General features: G+C 49.0%; 7 protein-coding genes across 7 annotated transcripts; 6 read left to right on the top strand and 1 right to left on the bottom strand.

The window, feature by feature from the left end:
• Positions 1-47: 47 nt before the first annotated feature.
• On the top strand, positions 48-1,511 carry FSUBG_7940 (serine threonine kinase Sgk2; the record flags this gene model as incomplete). Its single annotated transcript, XM_036686297.1, has 1 exon — positions 48-1,511. The coding sequence occupies one exon, from the start codon at positions 48-50 to the stop codon at positions 1,509-1,511; it is 1,464 nt and encodes a 487-aa protein (XP_036536546.1).
• Positions 1,512-2,106: 595 nt separating this feature from the next.
• FSUBG_7939 (cytochrome P450 monooxygenase 4F5) lies at positions 2,107-3,706 on the top strand (the record flags this gene model as incomplete). The annotated part of the gene is made up of 3 exons (XM_036686295.1): positions 2,107-2,285; positions 2,333-2,770; positions 2,815-3,706. The coding sequence occupies 3 exons, from the start codon at positions 2,107-2,109 to the stop codon at positions 3,704-3,706; spliced, it is 1,509 nt and encodes a 502-aa protein (XP_036536545.1).
• Positions 3,707-4,634: 928 nt separating this feature from the next.
• Positions 4,635-7,746, top strand: FSUBG_7938 (serine protease; the record flags this gene model as incomplete). Its single annotated transcript, XM_036686294.1, has 3 exons — positions 4,635-5,097; positions 5,145-7,406; positions 7,562-7,746. The coding sequence occupies 3 exons, from the start codon at positions 4,635-4,637 to the stop codon at positions 7,744-7,746; spliced, it is 2,910 nt and encodes a 969-aa protein (XP_036536544.1).
• Positions 7,747-8,274: 528 nt separating this feature from the next.
• On the top strand, positions 8,275-9,906 carry FSUBG_7937 (uncharacterized protein; the record flags this gene model as incomplete). Its single annotated transcript, XM_036686293.1, has 1 exon — positions 8,275-9,906. One exon carries the CDS (start codon positions 8,275-8,277, stop codon positions 9,904-9,906), a length of 1,632 nt encoding a protein of 543 aa, XP_036536543.1.
• Positions 9,907-10,475: 569 nt separating this feature from the next.
• FSUBG_7936 (uncharacterized protein) lies at positions 10,476-12,656 on the top strand (the record flags this gene model as incomplete). The annotated part of the gene is made up of 2 exons (XM_036686292.1): positions 10,476-10,933; positions 11,915-12,656. 2 exons carry the CDS (start codon positions 10,476-10,478, stop codon positions 12,654-12,656), a joined length of 1,200 nt encoding a protein of 399 aa, XP_036536542.1.
• Positions 12,657-14,174: 1,518 nt separating this feature from the next.
• Positions 14,175-15,852, top strand: FSUBG_7935 (Aristolochene synthase; the record flags this gene model as incomplete). Its single annotated transcript, XM_036686291.1, has 5 exons — positions 14,175-14,607; positions 14,655-14,683; positions 14,730-14,953; positions 15,002-15,321; positions 15,557-15,852. The coding sequence occupies 5 exons, from the start codon at positions 14,175-14,177 to the stop codon at positions 15,850-15,852; spliced, it is 1,302 nt and encodes a 433-aa protein (XP_036536541.1).
• Positions 15,853-16,366: 514 nt separating this feature from the next.
• On the bottom strand, positions 16,367-17,304 carry FSUBG_7934 (uncharacterized protein; the record flags this gene model as incomplete). The annotated part of the gene is made up of 2 exons (XM_036686290.1): positions 16,367-16,839; positions 16,887-17,304. 2 exons carry the CDS (start codon positions 17,302-17,304, stop codon positions 16,367-16,369), a joined length of 891 nt encoding a protein of 296 aa, XP_036536540.1.
• Positions 17,305-17,593: the final 289 nt, after the last annotated feature.

Raw genomic sequence — 17,593 nt, 5'->3', positions numbered from 1 at the left:
CTCCTTACGTCTTTTCATTACCAGTCTCCTGGCTGTGACTGCGGAGAATGGAAGAGACTCTGGCCGACATCCGCGTGGTTGGTAAAAGTTTCTTTGATTTGTTTTACTGTACCCGCAACCTAGCAACGACCGTGGTGTCTCCTCAGGTCAGGGGCTCCGAGCCCGGCTACCGTGAGTGTTACGTGGTCAGTGAGCACTTCAAGAACATCAAACACGTATGGGACTGCGCATATGTCGTCGGAATCGATATCCCGGCTGATATCGAATTTGGCTACGACCAAGGTGTGGAACGGCTTTTGGAACTCGCCAGGAATGTGTTCCTACGCCAACCAACAAGACTCTTCGTGCTCGGCCTGTTCGAGACGGGCAAACAGAGGGAGTTTTGGCTCTTTGACAGATCGGGGGTCTACCGGTCAGGGTTAAACGACGATGAATGTGACCTCCAAGCGTTACTCGATGCGTATGGAAGTATGACTGAGCTTGAGCTTGGCATGAATCCATTTCGCGGGCAAGATTTAAATGGACCACCGTATGTCTGCATCAAGAGCAATGGGTCACAAACGGGGCATTGCGAGTTCGATCACAACGGGGAATGCAAACTTATCCTCGATAAGAAGCCTCTCATATGTCCTGACGATATTGTCAGTGAAATGCCGACTTGCTATCGCGCCACAGACAAACTCAACAATGAGTTTGTCGTCAAATTTTCTAGAAAGGAACAAAGCCACCAAAAGTTACTACGTCGAACTAAGGAGCACAACGTCTGCGGCATCGCCGAGCTCGTCGCCTATAAGAGCGTCTGTACCAAGACTACACTTTTAACTTGTGCAGTCATCACCCCCTTTGGTCGTCCCATTTACGACTATCGCATTGTGTTGGAGGTTCTCGAATGCATGCGTGACACGATCAAAGCTCACCGATCGTTGTATATAGATGCTAAGATTCTTCATCGGCATGTCTCTATCCGCAGCCTCCGCATCCATAACGCTGGAAGGAACAAACGAGACCCTTCCAAAGGAATACTCATCGGTTTGGACAACGCCAGGTACATGGAAATCGAACCTGAGAAGCCTTACTGCTTGTATGGAACCAAGACCTTCATGGCCATTGACTTATCGCGCAACAGCGAAAATCCTGTCCTACATACATATCGCCACGACCTCGAATCTTTCTTCTACGTGTTCTTGTTTATAGCAGTGAGTGGACATAAGAGGCCATCTCACCAAAGTCGATTGAGGCCGTGGGATGTCGGTTCCAAGAACTGGCCAGAGATCGCTGAGAAGAAGACAAAGGACATTTCCAGCAACGACAGTTTTTCTGCCATCCTTGGCGAGTTTCGCCCAGAGTTCAAGGGCCTAGAGAGTTTGGCTTATGCCCTTCGCGATGTGCTCTTCTTTCCTGATGGAAACGAGTTTTTTACAGGCACGAATATGGACGTTGAGGCCACGGAAAAGCTGTATGGCGCCATGATTGGCGCTTTTGAGAACGCGGCTATTGATACTAGAGAGTGAAGTAGGGGATTATTATAAACAGGCATGAAGGCTACTAATGTCAACATCACATGTCGCGGAGAAAGGAAATTGATAATGGTGATGCGACCAAAGTCAACGATGATGAACTCCACTGAGGATGGCAATAAAACATTAGGGCCTTGCACCTGAGAAATACAAACACTTAGGCTAGTTCTCCTAATTTTAGAGGAATCTTTGACGACTTTGATTTTGGCAGTATCTCTTGGAGTGCACTAAGACTCTGTTAAGCAATTCAGGATGTTGCCCATGATCTTCGTCTCTTCCCCGAATACGACAGATTACGGGGTAAATCGACGTTTGATCTCTCCTCCAATCACGAAACACGTATTTATCCTCATCGTACTGGCTAATCCAGTTTTCCAATGCTGATCCCTGAACATAAGTCCCATCAGTGCTGGAGTAGCGTCACGCTAGGGGTATTCCTGTGCGAGCGATCCACCAAAGGAAGGGGTGTCTCGTATTCGGATCATGAGGATCCGACGGACTAAAATCTTGGATAAGCGAGGGAACGGTCTGCTATTTAGTTTCTAGCACGGCCTCGACTGAGATGGATTCTTGAGAGTTTATCATCACAATGTTGCGAGAAGCTGTGTACAGTATTGCAGGATTCGTCCTGCTTGCCTACGCGGCAGAATGGATTCTCTCACTGTTTGATGATCCAAGAGAACCTAAGAGACTACAGTCGAAAATACCGCTCTTTGGTCATCTATGGGGTATGATGAAGTATAGCTCTGGCTACCATGGAATAACAAGGTACTTCCAGCCTTCGATGTTCCGGACGCAAACTGACTGTGAGGAAGCAAGCAAACAAACGAGGAAATGTACACCGTCGCCATCTTCAACACCAAACTCTACATCGCCAAAACATCCCGTCTTATCCCCCTGATCCAAAAGACCTCTAAAACTCTCTCCTTCCGGCCATTCATGCAGACAGCCGCTAAACTTATGGGCGATGCTATACCCGAGACCTTTGAAGTCTTTGGTACAGAATGGGTTGATTCGTTCAGTCACGCTCACAAGAACGGTCTTGCTACGGGGCCGTTTCTTGATGAGCAGAATCTTCGAATGGGAGATCGTGCGTTGATCGATATCCAACAACTTCTGCCCGAGGATAAAGATGGTGTTTCGAAAGTCGACTTGCTGGAGTGGGCACAGTATGCTGTTGTTCAAGCTAGTGCTTGTGGAATCTTCGGTGTTGAGCATCCTTTTCTTGATCCAAAAGTCGACCAAGCTTTTTGGTAAGCCACCCCCTTCTCACTCCAAACATAAACTAATTAGATAGGAAATGGCAATCATATCTCCCTCTTCACATGGTCAATCTTGACATCACTGGCAAAGGCTACGCCGCCCGCCAAATTGTTTTTGACGCTTTCCGCAAGTATAACAAGAATCTCCCCAGCGATGTATCCTTCATCTACAAAGAGCGTCTTCGCTCAATGCAAGAAGCTGGTATTGATGAAGATGACATTTGCAAGCAACAAGCTACTTTCGGAACTGCTGCTTTTGCAAACACAGTTCCGATTATGTACTGGACTATCTACGAGCTCTTCTCTCGACCGGATCTTCTTGAAGAGGTACGAAAAGAAGTCATTGAGCAAGCTGTCAGTGGAGATAAGGAATCAGGCTTTAAAGTCGATGTCGCTGCTTTAAAGACGAAATGTCCTTTGACATTATCTGTTTTCCAGGAGACTCAAAGACTAAGGCATGTCCACGCCAACATCCGCAAAGTAACAGAAGACACCCTCCTCGATGGAAAATACCTCCTCAAAGCAGGCCACTACGTAATGATGCCCGGCCAACCCGTGCACACCAACACGTCAACATGGGGTCCCACCGCCGACCAATTCGATCCATATCGCTTCACCAAAGACTCTTCAGACCGCAAGGCTAGCAGTTTTGTAGCTTGGGGGGCACCGCCGCATCTTTGCCCAGCGCGTCAATTCGCCACGACTGAGATTCTTATCGTCATCGCACTTTTGGCTGTCAGGAGCGATATCGCGCCTGTGAAGGGGGAGTGGGTGAAGAATCCGGCGCTGAATACGGGGGATATGGCGACTGTTTACACGCCCAAGAAGAGCGCTGCGGTGGAGGTTAGGAAGAGGGAGGATTGGGATGGAGAGTGGAGTTTGAGGATGGGGGAGAGCAAGACGAGGATTTCTCTTGCTTCTGGTTAAAAATGCATTGATTTCATCGTACATCGACTTAGAATAGACGTCCCTAAATGATAGAAAGAAGTAGGTAATGTCATATGAGTTTAGGGTACCTTTGCTGAGTTTATTTTAATACCCTACATCAAGGTCTGACTGATTTCTTGTTGCCCGAGGGTGAGATCTTTGCAATGTGAGGTTTCCGTGTGTAACAAAGGCACAATCAACTCCAAAATTAATTACTCACAGAACAAGCAATAATCTTCACAGTTACTCACTCTCTCAAGCAGATCTGGATCATGTGCAACATCATGAGTCACCGCGTCAGTGGTAAGCTGACCCCCAAGGTCTGCAGACCAATATTCGGAACACCTCAATTCGGCCGCCCGATAATTCCGAGCTGAACATCTCACACGACACGAAAACCATCAAAGATCTTCAAATACCCACTAGAAAGTCGCTGGAGTCATTCGGGACGCCTTATGAGGCTGAAAATTGTGGTCATTGCCTTTGATTCTTTGGCGCGGTTGCCTGTTGTGAGAGAGACGGAAAACATCTAGCCTGGACAAAGGGTGTCATAATAAAAAAGTCAGAGGCTGTACTAATTTAGTCTACAATTGCCTTGTCTCTTTTGTTGCTTGGAATACCGGTCTTAGGTTTTCTTACCGCCTTTGGAGTGCATCCAATGAAAATTGCCTCGTCGGTGAGCGATATCCACTTTTGGGGGCTGAGTAATTGATTGATGCATTTGATGAGGGGTCGGTCACAGACGCAAGACGCAGTCAGTGATGAACACAGAGAGCTGCCTTGGCTCAGCGTAAGCAACAAACTATTTCAACCTCCTTCACCTCAATCTCATTTAAAACCTCCCTTCTTCAACATCAATTAAATATACTATACCCATCTTGTACATTACCCTTTTGACATCTTGAATCTTCAACCCTGGACCGCCAGGATGACAATCGACCAGGATCCCATCCTCACGAAACTCCGCGATGTATCCCTCTCAACAGAGAACGGCGTCAGCACACATCACATAGAGCAAGAACATCCCGCTACAGCAGGGCTCCTTTCGGAGCGAGAAAGCGAAGCTTGGCAGAGAGCGATAGAAAAGGTCGTCCGATGCGTTGTATCGGTCAAGTTCTCGCACCCTTATTCTTTCGACACCGAGACTAGCAAGACGAGCGAGGCAACTGGCTTTGTTGTTGATGCGGAAAAGGGTATCATCCTCACTAATCGACATGTTGTCGGTCCTGGGCCCTTTTCGGGGTACATCGTCTTCAATAACCAGGAAGAAGTTGATACGTACCCAATTTATCGCGATCCAGTACATGACTTTGGGTTTTTGAAGTTTGACCCCAAAGCGGTTAAATACATGGCTCTCACCGCGATGGAATTACGACCTGATCTCGCGAAAGGTCAGACCATAACCTGCAATGCAATTCCTGCTGCTAACGTGACACAGTTGGTACCGAGATCAAAGTCATCGGTAACGATAGCGGCGAAAAGCTCGGTATCCTCTCCGGTTTCATCAGCCGCCTTGACAGAAACGCTCCCATATACGACGGATACATGGACTTCAATACATGCTACTTCCAAGCCAATGCTTCAGCGTCAGGAGGAAGTTCCGGAAGTCCTGTTGTCAACGTCGACGGGCACGGCATAGCTCTCCAAGCAGGCGGGCGCACTGACGGGTCGACGGATTACTTCCTCCCCCTTGACGGACCGCTGCGAGCATTGAAGCAGATCCAACGCGGCGAGAAGGTGAAAAGAGGCGAGATCCAGACTGTGTTCAAACTAAAGCCCTTTGATGAATGCCGACGGCTGGGGCTGAGTCCTGAGTGGGAGAGTGTTTTGCGCAAATCTTTCCCTGGCGAGGATAACGTCATCGTCGCTATGGACGTCCTGCCCGAAGGTCCTTCAGACGGAAAGTTGAAGGAGGGCGATATTCTCCTCAAGATCAATGGGGATCTCGTCACACAATTCCTCCGCCTCAACGAGATCTTCGACTCCAACATTGGCAAAATAGTGCGCATTCTGGTCCAAAGAGACGGCCAAGACATCGAAGAGGATATCCTCGTCCAAGACCTCTGCGAAATCACACCCGACCGCTTCGTCACCGTCGGAGCAGCCTGTTTCCACGACCTATCATACCAAGTCGCCCAACGATACTTCCTCCCCTGCCGCGGCCGCGGCGTATACGTCAGTAAATCCGGTCCTTTTCACCCCACGCACGATAACTACATCATGGTCGATAGCATCAATCACAAAAAGACGCCGGACTTGGATGCTTTTGTGCAGGTCATGAAGGATATCCCCGACAGAGCTCGCGTGGCTATTAAGTTCTGGTATGTGTGGGAACCGCAGACTGTGCGGACGGCTGTGGTGCCTATTGATCGGCATTGGTTCCAGCGCATGAAGATGTTTAAGAGGAATGATACCACAGGGGTCTGGGATGTTGAGATACTCGCTGAGCCGTTGCCTGCTATTCGACCGCCGCCGTTGAGTGCGTCTTTTGATGCGCTGGAGCATATTGCTCAGCGGGAAATTGCCGAGATTGCGAGGAGTTTCGTCCAAGTGAGATTTTCGTCGCCTGTCCTCATCGATGGACAGTCCACACGCATTAAACTTGGAATGGGCCTTGTTGTCAACGCCGACCGAGGCTACGTCATCGTCTCGAGAACTGTCGTCCCAACGAAACTGTGCGATATCGAACTGACCTTTGCCGATTCGGTCCTTGTTCCTGGAAAGGTCGTCTTCCTGCATCCTGCGCATCACTACGCTATCATTCAATACGACCCCAGTCTCGTTGACGCGCCCGTGAAAAGCGCCATCTTCAGCACTGAGAGAATCTCACAGGGCGCGCCGACTTTCTTCGTTGGGCATAATGATTGCGATGAGATGGTGTATGCCTCAACAGCTGTAACAAAGGTCATTCCCCTCGAGCGAGAACCACCGAATCCACCTCGCGGCCGCCCCGTCAACGTTGACCGTATTGATGTGGAGACTCGAATCGGAAACCACTGCGGGAGCGGCGTGCTCATCCGTGAAGACGGCGTCGTTCAGGCTCTTTGGGTCGTCTACGAGATGGAAGATCTCGACGAGGCGTGTTTCGGTCTAAGCTCCCAAGCCATCGCGCCCATCGCTGAGAAACTAAGCCAAGGCATCGTCCCAACCCTACGCAGTCTCTCCATTGAGCTTGAAGCGGTAACAATGATTGAAGCGCGAGTCATGGGCGTTGCAGAAGAGTGGATCGAAAAGGTACAGAGCAAATCGTCCTCCGACCGACGACTCTTCATGGTAAAACGCGGGCCAAAGCAACTCCCAGGTCAACTCGGCGAAGGCGATGTCCTGCTCACGCTTGACGGCAAGCTCATCACGCAGCTCCACGACGTCGACGTCATGTATTGGAAAGAAAGCCTCGACGTCGTCGCGGTGCGAAATGGCGAACAAATCAGCTTCAAAGCGCAAACTGTCTCCGAAGATGAGTTTGAGACCTCGCGCGTTATTAACTTCTGCGGCTTGACAGCGCAGAAACCTCATCGTACCGTAAGGCAGAGTATCAAGAAGCTGCCGAGCGAAGTGTACATCACAAGTTGGTTCATAGGATCGCCGGCGAACCTGTATAACGTCTACGCCACGACGTTCATCACGCACATCGACAACAAGCCTACGCCAGATCTGCAATCGCTCGTGGGGATCATCGCAAGTATCCCTGATAAAACCTGTGAGTTCTCCTCTAAACTATGCAAAACTTAGGGCACATCATCATAAGGGGTAGAAGACTCTATAAAGTCTACTAACTTTATGACAAAATTACCTAAATTTAGGACACTGGTCCCAAGTTACCCCGTCGGTAAAACGTAACTAACAGGAGCGTAGATTTCAAGATCAAGATGATGAACTACACCGGAACTCCTTCCGTTGTGACAATCAAGAAGGATGAGCGCTACTGGCCTACTGTCGAGTGGCTTCGTGATGAGACGCATGTTGAAGGATGGAAGAGGGTGACGTATGAGAATGGTGAGGTTATACAGGGCGAGGGTCTTTATGGTATTACACTCTGAGCGAGGTGTTAGCAGACAATGGGTTCATGACTTGTATTATATAATTACGGTATCTCCAATCATACACCGCTCTGAGAGCGACTTCACTACTTTTCAGGACACGCGCTTGTTGTGATTTGCTGCTCTCACGGTGATGAGATGCAAATGAGACCGTGAATGTGCACGGCTGTGATGATGAGTCGTTGATTGAGAACCCCGCTCGCTGCAAGCACGTAGGCTGCGGCGTCAGGGAAAGCAAGAAAGATTGGAATTACTCTGGCATAAATTTAGGTAATTTTAGTATATAGGCAAATTAAGTATAAACTTAGCCTATCTTTGACAGTTGTAGCTCAAGGTTGGACGATTTCTGCCAGGTAGCTCCTCTTCCAGCGGGTCTAGCGCGCCGACTGCCTACCAGATCTAGGCACCAGCCCCATTTACAGGGGTTGCTCTAGTGCTGAGCAGAAACTTATAAGGCGCTCATCCAACGACTTCAAAAATGCTTCAACCCAACTTCAGTAATCTCATCTCACCTCAAACATCTCAATCATGGCTTCCGACGACTCAAGACTCGTGACTGAGATATGGGACAACATCTGTTCCTTCCTCACCTCACCAACCCTCTCCAATCTCCGTCTCACGTCTCACAGACTCAATGAGATTGCACGACCATGGAAATACAGAAGCTTACGTCTCGAAGCATTCGCGCCTTCATCTGTTGAGCGATTTATCCAGATCGCCAAGACTCCCGAAATGCGCAGCTTAGTTCGAGAGATCACTATTGATACGCGCATTGAGTTTGACTTTGAGTACCTCTGCAACGAGTCATACATCTTCCCCATAGCCTTCATGAACGCACTCCCCCATCTCCGCTGTTTCACCAACGTTACGGCGCTTCATATTCGCTTTGAGGAACACTGCGGCGAAGATGACCGTTACTATCAAACTATTGAAGAAACGTTTGAGTTGCGGTACCGTGTGCTTGATACTATTCTTCACTGCGCCGCGGGGCTGTGGACGCTGGAGAAGCAGATCAAGATTGACCAGGTAATGGAGGGATATATTTATCTCAATGATGATGAGGATGAGCAGTTTGACTACAGTGATCAGGATCTTGAGTTCACTCATGATAAGCCGTTTCCGCTCAAGGAGTTGACGATTACTCATTTGGCGGATTACGATGATCCTCACCTCGCTGGCTCCGAGGCCTGGAAGACGATCATCTCTCTACCAACCCTCGTTGACTTTCGTGTCTTTGTCACAACCGAAGAATGCGAGGCTTCACCTGAGAGCACGATCCACTACATTGAGAAGTACGATTTCTTCGATAACCTCCACAACACATGGCTCTCGCCCAATATTACGGATCACTTGCGCGTACTGTCGCTATACTTCAAAGATTACTGGGGCTGGTTCCCCATCATGGACTTTCGAAACATTGGCGAGGACTCACCATTTCCTCAACTCAAGGTTCTTGCGCTCGGGAACTACGTCTTTACTCATGAGTGGCAGATCGAGTGGTTCGCGAAGCTCGGCAAGGAGAACGGCAGTGGGGGTTTGGTTGAACTGTATCTCGATGATTGTCCGATTCTGTATCATGCGCGTCAGCTTCGCATTGGAAACGATGGGTACGCTGATCATACAGCACATACAGCACAAGGAGGTACAGGACGAGGATGGAATCCTATCAAACGCGACTTTCCCATCCGATGGAACAATATCCTCTCCCATTGGAAGGATTCGATGAAAGGGCTAAAGACACTCAGAGTTGGTCATGGCTGCTGGTGGGATTGTCCCAAGGATACTCGCCAGGCGATTCTTCAAGACCCCGACTACAAGGACATCGACTTGCAAGCTATGGATCATCGCCTCACGCGAAACCAGCACCGGGACTTTGCCTGTCCTGGCCCAACGGAGGAGGAATACTGGGACAGGGAGAATACCTGCGTGTCTGAGAAGCATAGATACGGGACGGGAATCGATAATCAGAGAACGAGTCGGATGCAGTACATTGAGTATAATTGTGGTCTGGGGCCTTCGCCGTGGCTGGAGAAGAATTCGCGGTACGATTGTGATGAGGAGGGGTTTGCACCGGAGAAAGGGACGTTGGAGAAGGATAATGCTGCGTGGGATATGATTATGGCTGCTATTCGAGCGAGACGTCAGGGTCTTAGTATTTGACCTTTCAGAGTTTGACGTCCCCGAGATTGTGTCTGTTCATTTATAGGTGATGAGCATTAGGACATTATTGTGTTTGGGAGATGAGATTTATACAGCCACTATGCTCAGAGTACATTCTTGATTTGACCTCGGCTCCGCTGCTGTTCAGTAACCCCAATCGCCAGAACATATGATCGTGTCAATTTCAGTGTTGCACGGTAGGCGAGATATACTTTGTTCATGCTTTACACTTTGAACTTAGAGCGTAAGTTTAAAGATGGCCCTTTTATCAATAGCGCACTTCCCATTCTTTCAAAGAGTCTTACCCGCATGGCGACATTGGCCGAAATGAATGAGGCATGTCTTCTCGAGCAGTTATAGTCCATCTCTTATCACGGCCCTCAATGCTGATAATAGAGGAGTTCTGCCGGCTGCTGACACTGCCATCCAATCCAGCCCAACTTCACGCCGTCACCTGATCTCAGACAACACGTTCCCTAAATCTGATCTAACTTTAGGCTCGCCTCATTTATAAGCATCGCCTTCACCTCAGCGCTTCCTCGCCTCACCAACACCAACCCACCGCAAAAATGTCTTCTCCCAGCAAAGCCCCCCAGCGCAGCGACATGATCCTCGCCATGAACGACCCCTACCTACAGCAAATCATCGACGGCACCAAGACCTACGAGTTCCGAAAGTACAACATGGCCGGCATCCAGCGCATCTGGTTCTACCGCACTGCTCCCCACTCCGCCATAACTCATATCTGCACTGTCGACGAAGCCGTCACGAGAAACTCCGGCGATGCGCCGCTGCCTGAAGATGGGTTGGGAAACAAGGAATACAATGATAAGGACGCTGATTACGAGGGCTATGACTTTGCGTATCGGATTAATGAGGTTTATGAGATTCAGGCGGAGGGGGGTCGGGGCATTACTTGGGCGATGATGAGAAATGAGCATGGTATGAAGATTGCGCCACGGGGAAGGGTTAGGGTTCCGGGGTCTATGATTGAGCAGTATCCTTTGGAAGATCAGAAGAAGGTGCTGTGAGGGAGTGTGGAGGAGTTGACAGTTTTTTGCTTTTGCTCATGAGGTTTATATGGAGGCGAATTGAAACAATGTGATCCTGCTCTAAGACTTCTGAGATGATGACTGATATTGACCGTGCTACTATGTCCTTGTGACTACTACTCTCTCCTCAAAGCTGATTTATGTGGATCACTCGCCACATCAGACTCTTCTTAATATCAAGCTCCTAAAGTGCAGTATGTACAGGTTCCCTGCAAATGAAGTAATCCTGTTGTTCCATTCTCAGCGCGTGTCTACACTTACAGACCCGATATAGTGCACGACCAAAACATGTTCGTACTACTTCCGCCGCTGCAAGTTGAAATCTAGGACGTTCGCCATGTGTTCCTGGCAATGTTCTGCAGATCCACGAATGCATGCCACTGTATCACTACCTCTTTGGGCCTTGGCACAAGCTCAGGTTGGTCGAGGCACTTATATCTCTCAAGTTAATGGACTTCCCTTCTAGGCGTCCCCCTCGGAGCCTGCCCAGTAGCAAGTGCATGGGCTAAATGGACCTTAATCTGCCAGTGCCAGTGAGTGTTCACCTTCATGATGTTCGGTTTGGTGTTACACTGCCAGATCAGGAGGAGGAGCTCCGAATAAGAGAATTCTCTCGCTCCGGTTTGGAATACTTTCTAACTCTTCCCTCAACACACTCGGCGAGACTCTCGAGCTGAGATATCCTTGTAATATCTCATCTCATTCTTCATCAACTTATAGGCTATAGCACAACACTTCTACTTTCATCCCTTGACCTCCTCAACTTACATCAGAGCACTTTGATTTACATCTTCATCTCACTTCTTTCAACTTACACAAGAGCACTTTACTCTTATCACCTTCTCTCTCTCTCAACACATATTACAACACTTCCACGCCTTCCATCACCAGCAAGTCTTGTTATCAAAGACAACTCTCATTAACCTCTCCCTCTCTGCACTCACATCACATCACAGCACTCCGACTCTTACCATCAACGACGCCCCTTCTCCACGAACCCTGATCATCAACGACTCAGACCTCATCTTCACCATGTTTTCCTTCTTGACCACCAGGAAGACCGTGGTTCGCAACCGCGAGCTCGGTCCCGGCGGCGTCCAACTCAAGGACTACGGTATTCCCGGTCGTATCAACCTTTTCGAGGCCCTTTCCGACATGGGCATGGAGGATGACCGAGCCTCTGATCACCTCGATGACAACGATGTCTGGGTCGACTTGGATACCCAGAAGGACTCTATCAAGGCCACCCTTCAGCCCAAGTCTGACGTCCAAGTCAAGTCTGACGTCCAAGTGACTGTCAAGACTACTGAGGAAACCGTCAATGAACTTCAGGCCTGCATCATTGAGGACTACTGGACTGAGGAAGCAATCCAACGTCGAGCTGCGGCCGCTCTCGTTGAATCGGTGCGCAACTGGTTAGAGAACATTGACGAGTCTGATGCTGCCAGCGAATCCAACGACTCATCTGAAGATGAGCACTCTGTCTCTTCAAAGGAGTCATCTGGCGCCAAGGCCAACGTCTACCAACTCCCCAAGTTCGAGACCTTCCAGAAAACCAAATTCAATGGTCCCGTCTTTGACAAAGAGAAGCGATTGACTGCTTTCAACGACCGCATCCTTTCCTCTGCTGTCTTCTGGGGAAAAGTCGGCGACGAATCTGACGACAACATGTCCGCTTTTTTCAAGCCTGGCAACTAGATGACTCGCACTGTTGGTGCTGTTTGTGTCTGAGGTTGTATCAGAATGACGCTCCTGCGGAAATGTTTTCTTGTCAAGATGATTATTTACGTTATGAGACATGATTTGCATTGGACTCTGAAGTTTTAGCATTGTAAAGCCCTCTCAAGAATATTCTCTTGCTGGTACGAGAAGATGACAGACTACACAAGGTGCTATGGGCTCTGGTATATGTCTGGGATAGTCTCCTGAGATGGATGTCCATTGGGACAAGTAAACTAAGTCTAGGTACTGGCAGAGGTAGTCTAGCATGAATTGAGTAATAGTACTAAACCCTGATCCCGACATGCAATGTGACAAGCCCCATTTCTTTTGCCGATATTACTATTTTATGCAACATCCTGCATAAAATAAAACTCGCATGTACCTCGGGTGAGACCCGAGGGCTCACATTTGACAATGGGTGGTTTCCTCCGTTTAACATGGTCCATCCCCCGTCAACCGTCACATCCAACGGTCGAACAATACCGGGGTAAATGATGTGACCGTTTAAACTAAAAATCTCTAGTCCCATTACGTGTCATTTCCCCCTGTTCAAAAGGTCCAGGGATTTTGTTCTATGTACAGCAACCAACAGGTGGGGGCGCCGAAAGTCTGTTCTAGGCAGGCAAATAAAAAAAAACTATCATGACTGTGTAGCAGGGGAACCCGAGCTGTTGGCTCTAGCAATCAACGTGCTTTAGCGTTGCAATGCTACGACGTTGAGATGCATGGCACCCATGACATTTGCGGGAATTAGGCATGTCAGTAGCTGTTGCTCCGCTTGACCTGACAGTTGGACGAGTTATTATCAGTCGAGGTAATGATAATGCTAACTGCAAGCGTTTCAGGGGATCCTGATCTGCATTGTGTCACCCACTTGGCCGGATCCTTTGGTTACTTTCGGATGGGGCAGCGTAGTATTGTCGCATGGAACCGTTGCCTGCGCCTCAAGTGGGTATACGACCCGTGTCGTTGGTCCAGGGGTCTTCAGCACATGTCAGTCAAGTCCGTGGGCCATGGTATGATTGCAGAACCCGTTCGGTCTCGCTTGCTGAGTCGTACTGCAAGTCAAGTATGGTGAATACTACTCTGCATGACTCCACGCGTACTTCTCGTCGCGAGAAAAGCGCCGGGTCTTATCACATCACCCATGCCCATGCCCATGCCGGTACTGCCATCGAATCACACCAGGAGATGAGCCATCACGTGCCGAGCTAGCAAGCAGGATAACGATATCAGTCAGAAAAACAAACACCCTGGATGCAGAGCCGTTGGGTGGTTATCATATCCCTGTTAGCTTCACTTGTTTGGACCTCTGGCCTGTTGTAACCGTTATGGAGTCGTCCCGAACCGATGCTGCCGTCGTCAGTTCATGGTCCGTTCACCGCCGCGGTAATCGAAAAAGAACATAAAGCCTGCGGGTGGCGCAATTCTTCGCGGGAAGTTCTGGGTAGATCCGTTCGTTATCCAAGCTCCTTCTTCTTATACACATACACAATGCCTCACAAAGACTTGCCTATTAGACCTCTGGTCCGTGCTTTTGACCCCGTTGGCCCAGATACTCTTGGGCCACCCGACCTTGACTTTGCTTCACTGTTCAGAGAGACAAACGTCCCTAAAGATGCTCCTCTGACGCTGTATCCTGAACAGCTGGGCGTGCCATGGCATACTTCTTTCCCTTGGGTAAGGCAGTCCAAGTGGTGGGTACAGGGTGAAGCAGCAGGACGGGATCTGGTGAATCGAATCAGTGCCGACAAAGCGTCTGAGAGAGGAGCTCTACCTGTGGAGTTTATGGACGAGCGACGAAAAGGAAAGATTGACGAGCTCGTTGAAGATGCGGTTTCATGCGCCGTTTACCTCTATCCGTCATCGTCGCGAACTCGAATAGAACTGTTGACACAGGCTCTTCTTCTTCTATATTTCCACGATGGTATGTATACATCCCACTCAACGTCGATTTCGCTAACACTGATCTAGATGTTATGGAGCGCGGTGCAACACAAGATGTACGTTGAACAGATACCATGCTTTTACGGGACTGACCCGCTGTAGGAAACCACAGTTGCTGATGATTTCGTGACCATGAAACCTAAGAACAAACAAATGAAGCGATTCTACAATGAAGTCATGGAATGTGATCCCATTCTTGGCCCTGGTCTCCTCCAGGCTATTGGCCTATTCGTCAATGCAGGCCGTAAAAAGTCACCATTCAAACAAGATCAATACGCAACTTTGGCCGAGTACATCGACTACCGCCGCCACGATATTGCCAAACCGTGAGTTCACCTCCTCCAATTCCATTACGGCACACTAACCCCCTTCAGCTTCATGGTTGCCGCTATTCGCTTTGGAACAGGTATTCACCATACCCCCGAGGAAATCGCTCCCTTTGAGGAGCTAGAAGAGCTCTACGTGATACACTCTATGCTCATCAACGATCTCTACTCCTACGATAAGGAGATCCACGAGTCACGCACCATCAACGCCTCTGTCGTCAACGCAGTACATGTCATTGAAAAGCTCATGTGTGTACCGCAGCATCTGGCAAAGACTATTACTCGAACGATGAGCTTCGACGTTGAGAAGAAGTATTACGCCGAATCAGAGAAGTTCATGCGTGATCCGGCGTTAAACGATAGGCAGCGTACTTATGTCATTGCGCTTTTTGATTGTTTGACTGGGAATCTATTTCATCATGCTACGTTGGGCAGATACACTCCGTATGCGGAGTTTGTTTTTGATTGCAAGACTTAGAGATGGTTTGGGTTGCTCATAGCTAGCATTGCATTACCTTTCAATAACAGCGTATACGATTTGTTTTTTCCTGACACTTGCCTCGGTCTCGTTTGCGTGAATTTCTTCAGTGTGACCTTGGCAAGGATGCATGATTCCAAACCTTCGGGACCTCCCAGAGGTGTCAGGACCAGACGAAGTTCAGTCCGACTTCATGCCCAACCCGAGCAAAAAGCCGTATGCATGCAACGTCACATCGCGAGTAAACACCATCGGACTCACCGTTTCACTTCCATCCGTAGTTCGAGCCAACAAACCAGTTGCATCACTTGTCCTACCAACAGAGTTTATCCGGGGAAGCTTATTCATCCTGCCTGAATTCAAACACCGCGAGAGTTTCGCGTACGTATTTGCTCCGAGCCGGGTGAAGGTTATCGTCTGATACGTTGATCATATCCCGAACATGGAACTCTTATCAGACACCCCATGTCGATAGTAACCCCTGGGCATTGCTGACATATTTCTGGGGTAATCATTAAGAATTACTCCGCAGGACATGTATAGTATGCTCGAAACGGATAAGATGTGATGCGCCAATCATCTTATCCGTGGGGTGAAGTGCTTCACCGCCTGTTGGTTGCGTTTACGAAGAGGCTGGGCCCGTGTGTACGGCTTGGCTCCGATTGAAGAGCGGGAATAGAGGACTTGACTAGTTATAACCGAACGCGAGCTATAGAAGGATTTGGAATGGTGTCCGAAGAAAAGAGCCGCGTGTAGTGATATGATGTTAGCATTGGAGAGCTAACAAATAATCCTGGTATTGCTACAACTATAAACAATCGCTAAAGGAGCGGTATGATAACAGAACCAACATAGAGCAACACCCAGCGCCATGGAAAGTCAAACTCCCGCTATCAACATCCCAGCAATTAACGAATGACAATATCCCTGCAATACTAATTCGATCCAACACTAGTCTTCAGAGACCCATGAAGACGCAAAAGCGGATTCTCAATGCCACTTCCAAGTGCATCAAATCCCTTCGTCCCATCACCGTTGATCTGAGCTCTAATCAAATCTCCCAGACGCTGGCGCAGCTCTGGCGTAAGCTTGCCATCAGTCACTGCCAGACCGCCTAGGAGGTCGCTCAGCATATTCATGAGTGGGTTGAGCGATGCTTTCAGGCTGAGCTTAAGGCCGAGCGTCTCGAGGAGGTCGTTGACGATGTCGAGGAGTTCTTTGACGAGTTGCTCGACTAGATCGAGCACGTCGGCGCGTTGGTCGCTGGTGAGTTTGAGGTTCTTGGTGGTGGAGAGTCTAGTTAGGGCGCCGGAGACAGCAGCGCGGATTTGGATGACTTCCTTGAGGGCGTCGGTGGTGCCTTTGTTGCGAGTCCCGGTTCCGGCCTGAACTCTGAGGAGTGTTCCATCTGATAGTGTTAGTGTCTATTGAGCTTATGAACAGCAGGACGCATACTGATTCTGTCACCTCGGGCAGTGACTTGAGCAACAAGACTATCCAAGGAATCAACAAGATCCTGGCCGTTCTTGAAGCCAGTCGACGAAGACTTGAGCAGTCTCTTTGAATGAGTTGTCTTGGGTTTCTTTATAGCCTTGGTCTTCTTGACCGACGCCTTGGCTGGAGGTTTCTTCGATGTCTTCTTCCTCTTAGGTGTAGATTTGGAGGACCGCTTGACTTTAACATTTGTGGTCGCAGTTTGTCCTGCCTTTTGCTCAGCGCGGAGGGCGTCGAGGTCGACTTTGACGCTGGGGAGACCATGGTAGGGAATAGTGTCGATGGGATGAGATGATTTCTTGACAAGGGCTGTGTCTGTAGCTGGTGCAGCGAGAGAGCTGCCCAGGAGAGTTACAGCGGCGATGAAGAAGACTTTCATGATGGTGTTTCGAGTAGTATGGTAGACAATTCTGTTCAGCGTGGTAGGAGCATGCTGATCCAACACAAAGGCGACTCGCAGACATTTATAAAATTCCTTACGCCCTAGATGTTCAGAATAAAGTTGGGATTTGCCTCATGCGACAGTTGAAGGTATCGTCATATTGTCGATCTTCTGATCAGTCAACCATCATATCATGAGATGACATAGTTCTTATGCTGAACCAACGATCAACCAAGAGCCGCTGACGCGAGTTGCGTTCTTGTACAAAAATCTACTATGCGTTTAA

This window comes from Fusarium subglutinans, assembly GCF_013396075.1.
Source record: "Fusarium subglutinans strain NRRL 66333 chromosome Unknown NRRL66333_c0000104, whole genome shotgun sequence".
Classification (NCBI taxonomy): domain Eukaryota; kingdom Fungi; phylum Ascomycota; class Sordariomycetes; order Hypocreales; family Nectriaceae; genus Fusarium; species Fusarium subglutinans.
The sequence above is the reverse complement of the archived record's forward strand: the minus strand, read 5'-3'. Positions and strand labels throughout refer to the sequence as shown.